At 41.0% G+C, this 13,584-nt stretch overlaps 1 protein-coding gene across 1 annotated transcript in view; it reads right to left on the reverse strand.

The window, feature by feature from the left end:
• firrm (fignl1 interacting regulator of recombination and mitosis) overlaps window positions 1–13,510 on the reverse strand; it is a 19,095-nt gene extending 5,585 nt beyond the window's left edge. The window contains exons 1-15 of the mRNA XM_034081284.2: window positions 13,358–13,510; window positions 13,033–13,155; window positions 12,536–12,575; window positions 12,356–12,444; window positions 11,530–11,634; window positions 11,255–11,395; window positions 10,054–10,216; window positions 9,891–9,975; window positions 9,650–9,788; window positions 8,679–8,768; window positions 8,508–8,572; window positions 8,271–8,419; window positions 3,173–3,302; window positions 2,355–2,541; window positions 135–217 (exon numbers count right to left, since the gene is read on the reverse strand). Of these exons, the coding sequence (XP_033937175.1) occupies window positions 135–217; window positions 2,355–2,541; window positions 3,173–3,302; window positions 8,271–8,419; window positions 8,508–8,572; window positions 8,679–8,768; window positions 9,650–9,788; window positions 9,891–9,975; window positions 10,054–10,216; window positions 11,255–11,395; window positions 11,530–11,634; window positions 12,356–12,444; window positions 12,536–12,575; window positions 13,033–13,128 (1,562 nt within the window). The 5' untranslated portion in view covers window positions 13,129–13,155; window positions 13,358–13,510. The remainder of the gene's footprint in view (window positions 1–134; window positions 218–2,354; window positions 2,542–3,172; window positions 3,303–8,270; window positions 8,420–8,507; window positions 8,573–8,678; window positions 8,769–9,649; window positions 9,789–9,890; window positions 9,976–10,053; window positions 10,217–11,254; window positions 11,396–11,529; window positions 11,635–12,355; window positions 12,445–12,535; window positions 12,576–13,032; window positions 13,156–13,357) is intronic.
• Window positions 13,511–13,584: the final 74 nt, after the last annotated feature.

Genomic DNA, 13,584 nt, shown 5'->3' on the forward strand with positions numbered 1-13,584 from the left:
TTTTCTTTTACGTATGCATCACGACCTCAAGTCAAATTCCTCGTGCGTGTCAACCTACCTGGTGATAAACCTGTTTCTACTGCCCACAGTATGCACGGGTCAGTTGTTCAGTAATGTGTGTGATCAGCGCTCACCGTGCGGTGAAGCACCAAACGTCTGTGGCCAGCAGGGCGGTCTGAGCGTCCGCCTGCAGCACCGTCTGCACCAAGCAGCGCTCCTGGAGAGACGAAGAGAGGTCAGAGAGACGGGGGGGGGGGGGGGGGGGGGGGGGGGGGGGGGGAACATTTGAGACAATATGAAAAAAGAAATTCAACAAAATGTAACAGTAACAGAGAAAATTAAAGTGAAAGAATAGCAATCAGTGAATGAGGGGAAATCCTGCAGCAACACACGGACAGAAAGTTAACCAAAATAAACAAAAAGCGTAAATCCAGAGTCCACCCAGCCGAGGCGTCTAGTTCCATGTGTTCTGTGTTTCTGTGGCCTGCTTATATAACCGTTAAACAATACATGTTTTTTTACTTATTAAAGTCTACAATTATATTAAATAAAACATATAACAGAATATATAAAGTTAGGTTGTATTAACTAATGATTAAATGAAGCTATACATGTTAATGGACTGCGATCTCTTTTGGTATTTTTGATCAAATACAAATTACCAGTATTTAAAAACAGTCATAAACCAATTACACCTTATAACATTATATAGTTATAACAACATACCTATGACCAATAATACATCATTTATAATAAGCAAAGTAACTAAAGATTATAAACTCATGGCAAGCACGCATGTGTTGGGGAAATATTTTCCAAGGTCCATAACTTTGCCCCAGTGTATGTAGTTCATACAGTCCTGACTGAGCACACGCACCTGTAACCGTGGCTACTGTGCTCTCAGTGTTCTGTCTCCCTGTTCCTGCCTGTTAGCGTCAGCTGAGGTGTTATGGTTCCATCTTGTTATGCAGCATGTTGATGATTCTCTCTGAACTAGCTAAACACACGGGTCTGGGGGAGAGTTCTTCAGATTTGACGTGGCAACTCTACCGTGAAGTCAGAACCTCTGGCTCTTGGACTTGTTTTGTGAATTCTCCGGCCGAAGCTCAGTGTTTGCCATCAAAGCTCCAGCTCTCCATCGTGTCTCTCTCGGAGTCCTGACTCCAATTGCTTCAGAAGTTTCCCCCACAGCATGTGCAGATGAGTTTAGGGTTAGTTCAGGTCCAAGAGACACTCGAGACAAATTAAATAAAGACACGTCGTCTTGGCAGGTCATCGTAACCCTTCAGTGAGAAGGTCGGTCATCTGTTTCCAAACACCAAATCTGCAGCTCTTGACTCTTCTTTATCAAAAACACTCTGGATTATTTGCAATATGGCTTCGCAAATGAGTTCTTGCCAATTAAATCACATTCCTGCCGAGATGATATCATATTCCAATCACTAGTATATCGACTCTTATTGCACTATTCTTGTATTTACTACTTGCATTATATTTGTTCTGGTTTTCTGTTGTATTGTGTTGCACTGTTGGAGGAGCCTGTGACCTAAGATTGTCATCGTCATAACAACACTGTAGCTATGTACGTAATGTATGACTAATAAAAGCCTTGAACCGTGAGAGTTGCCGGTTTTTATCAACTCCTTGAGGATAAAACACAAATTCCGGACAGTACATGCAATAAGATAAAACACAAAAGTCTGGTTTCAGATTTAGTTTTGCTTTCTTAAATCACTCTGTAATTCCCAATCGGTTTTTCTCAAATTCAATTGACATTTGTTGTTTCTAAAGCGTGGGGGGGTGAATTGCTAGATGTGTGTGTCCAGTAGGAAATACGAAATAAATACTTTGATTTCACTTTTACATCACAGAGCAGTGGCTCAGTCGGTAGGGGCTTGGACTGTGAGCCGTAGGGTCGCCGGTTCAAGTCCCCGAACAGACTTAAACATGGAGTGTGGACTGCTACTTGGAGAGGTCCCAGTTCACCTCCTGGGCCCTGCCGTGGTGCCCTTGAGCAAGGCACCGGACAACTGTCTGCTAATGTGCATATCTTTGCAAACAACTAGGACTTAAAATAAGGTTCTTCTTCATCTGTTGAAAAGTACTCCTCTACTACTACTAGACTCCAACGGCTAAAAGCAGCTCCTCAAAGTGAAGACAAATCTATTCCTCCCCTGTAGCTGGCTGTTAGTTTAGGAAGTGCTTGATGTGATTCGCAGATAAGTGGAGCACACATTTCAAAATTATATTATATAATATCGCATTTGCACATGTACCCAGAGATTAACCAAACCATACACGATGGAAAATAGTCTTAATGTTATCACTGGACACAGTGTGTGTGTAGACCTCACCAGCACACGGAGGAACACCGGAGGCAGCGCAGCCACGCTGGCACAGAGCTGCACACAGAGGTGGTTGTGCAGAGAGACCTGGACCTGGGCCTGACCCTTCATCATCACCCCCGGCAACAGCACCGGTACCTGGCGCTCAGCGTAGCATCGCCTGAAACTGGTGAACAAGGCCTGGTAGAGAGGGAGCCTGGAAACAGAGGGGGTGAGAAAATATATATTTTTTAATAACATTTCAGACACAAGATTTTATCGTGAATACATTGATGATCAGTATAATATTTTTCATGCACAAATGCAATCTAAACTCACCTTATAACAAATCATATCTAATTAGGTATGTTGGATCGGAAATTGATTAACTCTATGTAAAGTACGAAACTGGAAATTAAAACATGTTTAAAAAGTGTTTTATAGGATTAGTAGAGTGTCTAAATAAGAAAAACAAACTTAGAAATGAAGGTTGCGGTGGACCAGCAAACCCCTTCTCCTACAACAACAATTGTGCTTGTTTTATTTTCTAATGGTGTCTGGTGGGTTTAGTGGAATAAAGGCTTTAGTTCCCCGTTGGAAAGGGCCATCTGACAGCAAGGCAAAGCATTCAAAATATGTAAATATAGCAACACTGATATTCTTTAAGGTGGCTAAAATTGTTTTGCTGCTGCCTCCAACCACAGCGATACGATGTCGTAAGTTACCCCCGTCTGCTTTTCCAAACTAGGAATCTACTGTAGGTAACAGACCAACGACGGATAAGTCTCTTCAACAACCCCGCTTCCAAAGATCTTCCCCAAATTCTGGCGATGACAGCCGTTTATTACCTGGGAGTTTCCTCTGAGAAGTGGCTGCCGGAGTACCAAAGCTGCAGCACCTCCTCTGGTTGGGAGGACAGCTGACCCAGGACGTTCACCAGCAGGAGACAGTGAGGAAGCTCATGTTCAGGAGACAGCCCTGCACACAAACAACACAAGGGACCTTTTAACATTGTATGTTGGCAACCTTGCTTTGAGACCTCTATTGTCTTGTAATAGGCAAGGCAAGGTGTTAGGAAAATATAACTCGTCACCGGCTTGATCTTCAATATCAAGAAACATGTATTTATTATCCTTGCAAGAATGGAAGTAGTCATCACATACAGAGCATCAACTAGGTCCTGAGCAGTGTCCTTCACACACTGATATACAAGAGAGTGTTACAGTCACAAGATGGTTCAAAGCAGCATTCAATGTTTAGTTCAGATTAGCTAAAGCCTGCGTAAGCAATACACATGACAGTCATATGTCTCTCTCCAGAGAGGCTGAATCATCATGTTAATCACATGGCTATCATATGTCTAAAACAGTCCTGATGCTCTTCTAGGTAAGCATACATCCTGTCACCCTTTGTTATCATGTGCTACTCTCATATTGGAAGAGTACATTCAGTATTTTCCCTACACAAGGCAAGTTTATTTATATAGCACCTTTCAACACAAGGCAATTCAAAGTGCTTTACAAAAATGAAAGACATTAAGAAACATATTATCAAAGGGCATTTAGAAACACTCATTTCGAAGCAAAGATAATAAAACATGAATAACAAAAGATACATGAATTAAAGTGACACTGCAGTGAGATACACACATCTGAAATGTTTAGCTCTGACTCTCAATCATTGCTCACTTTCTTTCTACTTTCTTTTTTAACTGGTCCTTTAGTTATCTCAAGTGTTTCATGCTAAACGAACCCCCCTTACCACAATTATCCAAACCAAAACAATACAAGGAAGATGGAAGCAGATTTCCAAACCCCCCTTCCTACGGTGTAGCCCTCACCCTGCCCTCCTATGATGAGAGGAGCAGGGTGGTGGGTCCTCCCTCCCCTTCAAAGCCTGATAGGGATGTGTGTGTACAAAACGCTGCAAACTGATATGTGCTGGGTCCAGGCTCAAGGGCGTATGGCACTCTCAACTCTTTCCAGGACATGCCGGGGCCCTGCCTGCCAGTAGCTTTGCCGATATCTGTGTTGATAGGTAATAGATTAAGAGCGGTGAATCATCTTGGATACAGTTTATCTAATTTAGCAGTGATTCCATGCAAGCCACAACTTGTTACAAAAAACATGACTGATAGTGTGTTTAACGAACTTAAACTAGCTTTATTAAATGTCAGGTCTTTGGCAGGAAAAACATTTTTCATCAATGATTTTATCACTGAGCACAATCTCGATTTTATGTTTTTAACAGAAATTTGGATTGAACAAAATAACAGTGCAGCTGTTCTTATCGAATCAACCCCTCCCAACTTTAGTTTTATGAGTCAGTAAAGAATGCATAAGAAAGGGGGTGGAGTTGCTATTCTGTTCAATGATTCCCTTCAATGCAGGAAGACATCGTATGGAAACTTTGATTCTTTTGAATATGTGGCCCTTCAGCTGAAATGCTCCTCTTGAGCTCTGTTCCTAAATATCTATAGACCACCCAAATACTGTACAAGCTTTTTTGATGACCTTACTGAACTGCTGTCTATAGTGTGTATTGACTTTGACCGTCTAGTCATTGTTGGTGATTTTAACATCCATGTTGACAACCCCCAGGACAGAGGGGCAAACTAACTGTTTTGTGTTCTTGATAGCTATGGACTGACTCAGCATGTGACGGAGCCCACGCACAATAAGGAGCACACTCTGGACTTAATTATCTCAAAGGGTCTGAATATCTCTAAGGTTGTGGTGACTGATGTTGCACTCTCTGACCATTCCTGTGTTTTCTTTGAGAGCTCTATTTCTGTTCACAAAAATGTTCAAAAAGAGATAACCACAAAGCGATATTTAACTGAAAATACGAAAATACTAGGGAAATGTTTACTCAGAATTTTTCTTCCACACTTGCCCCTGCTAACATCTCAGTAAATGAGCTAGTAGATCATTTTAATTCAAAAATTAAAAATGTTATAGATGCCATTGCTCCAACTAAAGTAAAGGAAGTGACTGGGAAGAAAACATCTCCATGGAGAAAGGCCATGACCGTGAAAACAGAAACAAGAGAATGTGGAAAAACGGAACGCAGGTGGCGAAAAACAAATCTCCAGGTTCACTTTGAAATCTATAAAGAGAGACTTGGCCTTTATAATTTGGAATTGAAAAACGCACGTCAATCGTTCTTCACTGACATCATTACCAAAAACAAAAACAACGCACGTGCCTTGTTTGCTACCGTCGACAGACTAACTAACCCCCCAGTGTCAGTAGCCTCTGAATTTCTATCCACCAGGGCGTGCAATGATTTTGCCTCCTTCTTCACTGACAAAATTCAGAAAATCAGACAAGCAGTCAGTGCCTCTGCATCAGGTACAGCAAATGTGTTGTCTTTGTGTCCACTTAACATCAAGTCAAACACCATGACACAATTCCATCAGATTAATGATAAAAACCTAGAGGACATTATACAACTTCTGAAGTCCTCCTCCTGCTGCCTTGATATTATTCCAACAGGATTTTTCAAACATGTTTTGCCTTGCATGGCCTCAGATCTACTTCATATAGTAAACAAATCTCTTCACTCAGGTATTTTTCCACAGGCCCTGAAAACTGCAGTCATTAAACCGCTCTTAAAAAAGAATAATCTAGATGCTTCAGTAATGAACAATTACAGGCCCATACCAAACCTTCCATTTCTAAGTAAAATCATTGAAAAAGTTGTTTTTCAACAGTTGAGTAATTTCTTTCATTTAAATAACTGTTTCGATGTGTTCCAGTCGGGCTTTCATCCAAACCACAGCACTGAGACTGCTCTTGTAAATGTCTTTAATGACATCCACTTAAACACAGACAGTGGCAGAACTTCAGTGTTAGTATTATTAGATCTCAGTGCTGCGTTTGACACTGTTGACCACAGCATATTACTCGACCGACTGGAAAACTGGGTGGGACTTTCGGAAACAGCTCTAAATTGGTTTGAATCCTACTTAAAGGACAGAAACAACTTTGTTTCTATGGGTAAATACACATCTGAGTTGACAAATATGACATGTGGGGTTCCTCAAGGCTCCATCTTGGGGCCTCTTCTCTTTAACGTCTACATGCTACCACTGGCTCAGATAATGAAAAACAACAAAATAAGTTACCATAGCTATGCGGATGACACACAAATGTACGTAACAATTTCACCAGGAGACTATGCTCCAATTCAAACACTGAGTAAGTGCATTGAACAAATCAATGACTGGATGTGTCAGAACTTTCTCCAATTAAACAAAGATAAAACTGAGGTAATGGTTTTTGGAGCCAAGGCAGAACGTATAAAAGTTAGCGCTGAGCTTCAGTGTGCAATGTTCAAAACAACAGATAAAGCCAGAAATCTAGGTGTAGTCATGGACTCTGACCTGAGTTTCAACAGTCACATTAAAACAGTTACTAAATCAGCCTACTATCACCTAAAGAACATATCTAGGATTAAAAGACAAATGTCACAGCAGGATTTGGAAAAACTTGTCCATGCTTTTATCTTCAGTAGACTCGACTACTGCAATGGTGTCTTCACAGGTCTCACTAAAAAATCTATTAGAAAGCTGCAGCTGATTCAGAACGCCGCTGCTCGAGTCCTCACTAACACTAAGAAAGTGGATCACATCACTCCTGTTCTGAAGTCTTTACACTGGCTTCCTGTATGTCAAAGAATAGATTTCAAAATACTGCTGCTGGTTTATAAAGCACTGAATGGTTTAGGCCCAAAATACATTTCTGACCTCCTGCTAAATTATGAACCATCCAGATCTCTCAGGTCTTCAGGGACTGGTCAGCTTTCTGTCCCCAGAGTCAGAACTAAACATGGAGAAGCAGCGTTCAGTTATTATGCTCCAAATATCTGGAACAAACTCCCAGAAACCTGCAGGTCCGCTGCAACTCTGATTACTTTTAAATCCAGGCTGAAGACTTTTCTTTTTGTCGCTGCTTTTAATTGAGCTATTCATATCTTAGACTGCACTGTAACTTTTATCCATGTATTTTTTCTTTTTATGTTTATTTTATTAGCTTTTATTTTTAATGACTGATTTTAAATGCCATTTTCTTAATGTCTTTTGTGGGTTTTTTTGGAAAGCACTTTGAATTGCCTTGTGTTGAAAAGTGCTATATAAATAAACTTGCCTTGCCTTGCCTAGCCTTGCCTTTGCAAATTCTAAATCTGCAACCCAAAATTCAACAGATCCTGGCCATATTTGTGTAGCATATAAAAGGTATTTGCTCCCAGACATTCATGTGGCTTGCTAGTTTTGGACCCCATCTGTTGTCAAAAAGTCACCACGTAAGGTCCTTTCAGTATTTCTACTAATCACTTAAAGGTGGGGTAGGTAATTCACTTCAGAAAAAATTGTTGTTATATAATAGAATGCTCTTAACATCCCGATAGCAATGAATATATTAAATGCTTTGAAAAATAAATACATACAAAAATGTCATCTGTGGAAGCCGTGGCGCTGTAAAAAGCACGACCAATCATTTGACCCGGCCCGGCTAAAATAACTGGATGGCCTACCTGCCTGTCAGCCTTCCATCTGGGCACGAACTTATCTCGTGCCCTCATTGGTCATGTGCGCGTTCGTGTGTGTTGGAGGAGGGGCTCTGTGAGGAAGTCTGGAGGAAGGGGCAGATTTTTTCCAGTTGTGTATTTTCAAATTCTAGCGCACTCGAGCTGGTTTCTCCATTCTTACCTACCCTACCTTTAAGCATACAATAGTGACTTTGGACTTTCAGTTTGATAGGAGCGTCCTCCTACCTCAGGTTACGGCACAACCTCACAAAAGTACATTATTTAGAATAAGGAATGGTCTCAACTCATCCCTGAAGATCCTCTAAAACCTGGCCACAGCAAAGGGAAACAGAACAGCATCTACCAACCCTGCCTGAATATCTTGATAAAAAAAACATTCAACGTTAAACTCACGCAGGTCCTGCTGGAGGACAATTTCAGCAAAGCTCCTTAGAGGCAGCAGCTGGAGCAGGAAGGCATCGATGGGAACCAGAGCGGCTGCATGCAGCTCCCCGGACAGCGCGGGGGGAAGAGCTGGAGCACACAGGCTGGGAGGGAACTTACTGAAAGACACTCGACTGTAAGTTGACGCACTACTCAATGATAGAAGATCAATTAAAGGCTGAATCTGCAACTTAAAACCACACGTACCTCATTATCTGGAGGTAGAGTTGGTGAAAGTCGTTGCAATACTTTGTCAGAAAACATTTAAACTCCTGATGATAAGAAATGATGGGATTTAAGTTCAGCTGCTTTGTTTTCTGAAGCCCAGAATGAAAATGGAACAGATGCAGAAATGATCAAGAACATCCATTTCTTTACCTTTATGTAATGGATCAACGTGTTGGCAAAGAATCTGCACATCTTTGCAGTTTTCTGGAACAGTTTGTATTCTGGGCTTTGTGTCGACTCCTTTGGAAAGGAAAAAGGAGCAATAATACAAACAAGATCACCAGGAGATCAAATCTATTCTGATAAACCAAAGGGTCATGTTTTCTGTAAAACACACACAAATAATAAATGCTATAGTGGAGACTAGGGCTGAACGATTAATCGATTTTAAATCGAAATCGCGATTTTAAATGATGCGATTATCAAATCGCAAAGCCTGCGATTTATTTTTTTACAATTTTTTTTTGTGTGTCAGTCATCCACACCAATCAGAAGTGCTGTGCTTCACATGTACCAGCCATTGTTAATCAATCAGAAGTGGCCCATGATAGAAGGTGATTGACAGATTGATCCAATCACCTTCTAAGTGCTTTTGAAAGTGCCTGCCCTTTCCAAATGGCTTCCAATGGAGCTTTAGATGGTTTGGTGAAACAAACCATCTGAGTCAGGTTAGTAATGCTCCATCACATGTTTCTATGACAGGGTGAATCTTAAACTGAAGCTTGACTTTAAAAGCAACCCAACGGAAGTTTCATGTAAGTGTAGTTCTTTCACTCGTAGCTCGGGCTGCGGGGGTGCTAGAGCACGATGATACGATCTTCCTAGCCAGAGTTATGGCCGCATTTTACAATAAACTTCCGTTGGGTCGCTTAAAAACAAATATCGCAATTCGAATCGCAATATCTGTCAGAAAAATCGCAATTAGATTATTTCTCCAAATCGAGCAGCCCTAGTGGAGACTGCAGTTGTGTTAAGGACTGTCCTGTTCCTGGGTGACATTGGCTTCATTGGACAAACTGCTTCATTCTTCAAGTCCACCACTGAAATGCAATGTCCTGCCGATCTAGAAAAGTACAAATGATCTCTTGTGGATCTTTTTTCACCATTAAGAGCTTTACTACCTGTAGTCCAGCGTGTGTGATCTGTTCAGCGAGCTCCACAGAGGTGAGGAAGGAGGCCAGCAGGTTGTCACACAGGCTGCTGCTGATGTCTCCGTGATGCAGATGTTCCTCCACCAATGACTGGTACTTCAGACTCTGTCTAAACAGATGTAACCAAATGAGCTATTACATGATTTCCAAAACTTAAACTCACAGACAACATGACATCAAGTGTGACAACATGAGTGTCTGCAGTACTGACTTGATGACAAACTTCCATGTGTTTGCATGCATTGCCATGTCCAAGTTAGAGATGATGGAGCAGATATCCAGCAGGTTGTGAATCACTGAGGAAGATGACAAATAACGTTTAGCATCAGAAGGGTTTAATACTATGTGTCAGTGGAAAACAAATACACACATACCTGTTACGATGTCAGAGACCTCTTCCTCGGAGGCGCTGCTGTCCAGTGAGATCGGCTCCAGCAGCTCCAGCAGAGCCTTCTGGAGGGAGTAGGCCTCTTTAAAGAGTCCCTGCAGCAGGTCGGCCACCAGGGACAGGCGGCCACAATAAACCACCTCACTCTCCTGAGGACAACATGCACAGTATGCTAAAATCAATTAGTCACATTTTCACACAAATAAATCAATATTAAATAAAGGTTTTTTTTTACGCTGCTATGGATAATTTTGCACTAATGATATTGAAGTGACTGTTATTTTGTATATTTTGATTTTATATTTGTTTTTTGTTTTAATCTTAAAGGTAGGGTAGGTAAGAATGGAGAAACCAGCTTGAGTGCGTTAGAATTTGAAAGTACACAACCGGAAGAAATCTGCCCCTTCCTCACAGAGCCCCTCCTCCAACACACACGAGATGGAAGGCTGGCAGGCAGGTAGGTCATCCAGTTATTTTAGCCGGGCCGGCTCAGATGATTGGTCGTGCTTTTTACAGCGCCACGGCTTCCACAGATGACTTTTTGTTATGTATTTATTGTCAAAGCATTTAATATATTCATTGCTATCGGGATGTTAAGAGCATTCCATGGAATATAACAAGTGTTTCTGAAGTGAATTACATACCCCACCTTTAATGTGTTCACATGTGTCTGTTGATTGTGTATATATAGGATATACATATTTGTATTTTTCTATTCGGGATTGTGGGAAACGGTATTTCGATCTCTCCGTCTGTACACACAAACTGAAAGATTGACAAACAAGTTGACTTTGTTGAATCAAATTAGGAATTGAATTGAGTATCCCTTTTTATCCCTGAGTGTTTCCTGCGACAAAGAGATGCTTATCACAGTTTCCTGTTGTGAGGTTATCATGAGCTGTTTCACCTAAAGTTACACTTCTGGTGAAACATGATTGGATAAGAAGAAGGAGGATAATGAGGAGGAGGAAGTACAAATGAGTCCCTTTAGGAATGTTTGAATGTTCTGAAGAAACTAAGCACTTTTTTAACAGAGTGTTTCCCTTTTGTATAAATAACAATAGCTAAATAGATTAATTCCTATTTTTAAATTCTGATAACTAAATGCATGATTTCTTATGTAATTATAATAATTGTTGATGCATTAAGAGCTGCCTTACAGGTTAAGAGTGACTAAGCAGACGCACCTTGCAGTGCTGGAAGGTTTCCCTCAGGACTTTCAGGATACATGTTGGTAACGAGCGGATGGCGTCTATATCAGGAGTTTCCTCGAAGGAACCAACATGACGCACGCAGGTGGACAGGGCGTTGATTATCTGCATCATTGCCTGAAACACACGACAGCATCTTGTCAACATATTGGTTGGTATAGAAGTTAGGGCAATGTTTGTCAGAGAATATATAACTTACATAGCATAACATGTCTTTCTAATTCGAACATTTTGATAACAACAAGCAGTACCTGCAGGATGCTCCTGAGTAAGGAACACAGTTCAGTGTTTTGACTCGACAGGCCTCCAACTTGGTCCATGATTTCTTTCATCATGCGGTCAAACATCGTCACCGCCTGCAGACATTTGTGACAGATAGGGGCAACGACAGTCACACAGACTTATCAAAACTACTAAAGACTTTTAAGGGGAAATGTAAATGAACCAGATATTCACAAGATAAATAAAGTCCTACAACTTCTAATATGTAGGAAGTACACATCAAAAGAAAGACTTTAAAGAAACATACAACATCACCAACTGACATTGAAAAATGTTATGTGACATTTGGAAAACAACTATCTATATATTGTTCCGTTTAAGATCTTTAAGGGCCTTCAGTTCAGAGATTATCACCTAATTTAAAGACTTTTCCCATCACATGCATTCACTGTGTTACGGCCCGTCCACACTACAGATTCAAAAAAAGCTTGGAGCTGGGTGTGTCTGAAGCTCGACCAACAACCAATCACATGAATCTCCCGCCCCTGACACACAAGCAGCGGTTTGATTGGCTAGAGCTTGTACTGGCATATGATTTGATTGGCTGACGCTTCCACCGAAAGCTTCAGAAGCTTCAAAAGTTGAACATTGCTCAACTTTTGCAGCCTGAAACGCCAGGAAAGCTCCGCTCTGCTTCCCACAATGCAGTTCGGCGAAAAGTGACGTCACCCCATTCAAAGTGAATGGGCAGACGCGTTGGAAACCGTTTTTGAAGCTGTCGAAGCTGTAGTGTGGACGGGCCGTTATGCAACTAATTCTGTTCACGTTGCATTCATGACGTTGTTTAGTGTTTACCTTTGGAAGGATCTTGGAGAAGCACTCCTCTTCCAGCTCAGACAAACCGATATGAGGGAGGAACATGTCTGTGATGATCTTCAACACACCTGCAGGGATGCAGTATGATCATACTTAGTAATACTCAAGGCACAAAATGAAGTGATTGATTATTATAAATTGTGCAATGAAGAAACTTACGTATGTGGTCATCCCAACTCTCAGAGTTATTATGCAAAGAGTGAAACACAGTCAAGGAAAACCACTGCAAATTCAAATCATATATTTCCTTATACAGTAGATGAGGATTGCAATAACAGTGAAAAGCTATGATGGATAAGCTTGAGCAAAACCTAAACTTCTGCACAGATTTCCTCGAACATACTTAGCCACATGTTTGTCAAACTTTAACATCTTATATGGCCTTTAGGATTTTGGTTTTAATTGAATGTATACGTACAGGTCATAGACTGTACAGGCAAACTTCTGCCACCTCATAAAACATTTAATTTCATAGACATGTAGACATAATCCCACATTTAGTGTGTCTATTCCAATGCTTTTTCAGTAGTTTGAGCATTTAAAAACTTCAAAACAAGACCTGCATATCACTGGACTCTCCTTATTGAAACCACTAGTGTATGATGCTATGAATCATGACATCAAATGAGTAAACCTGATTATGTCTGAGAGGATATGGTGAGTTTGGGCAGGACAGACTTGAGCTCCTGGCGGCAGGTTTCCTGACTCCACTGCACCACCTCGTCCAGGAGAGAGGAGTTGGTCTGGGACATGATGACAGCTGAGCGAGGTCAGAACGACTGGACACACACAAAAAACACAATGATTGAGAACAATGGCAGCGACTGAGTCACCCAAAATGTCTCACAGTAAAAAAGCTTTAGGTGTATTTTTGTACAAAACATCACTGAGTGTGTAAACAAGAGAGCTAGCTTAACGGTGTGTTATGCTAAACATTAAACATGGTTATTGTTAATTTAGATAATACGTATAGCTTCTTACCATAAATGACAGACGTTATCTTCTGTTCAGGAGCATTAAGCCACAACTACGAGTTTGTGTTGCCAAACGTCACCGTTAAATCTTTGTTTTAAATGTAGAAAACTGAAAGAAAACCGAGTTGATTGTGGACATCAGGCAGAAACATAGCGCGCGCCGTTGTTTGAATCGGATGTGACGTAGAGAGCAAAGCTGCTCATCTACCCTCAGTCTGATTGGTTGAAAATGTT

Source organism: Pseudochaenichthys georgianus, chromosome 4 (genome assembly GCF_902827115.2).
Source record: "Pseudochaenichthys georgianus chromosome 4, fPseGeo1.2, whole genome shotgun sequence".
Classification (NCBI taxonomy): domain Eukaryota; kingdom Metazoa; phylum Chordata; class Actinopteri; order Perciformes; family Channichthyidae; genus Pseudochaenichthys; species Pseudochaenichthys georgianus.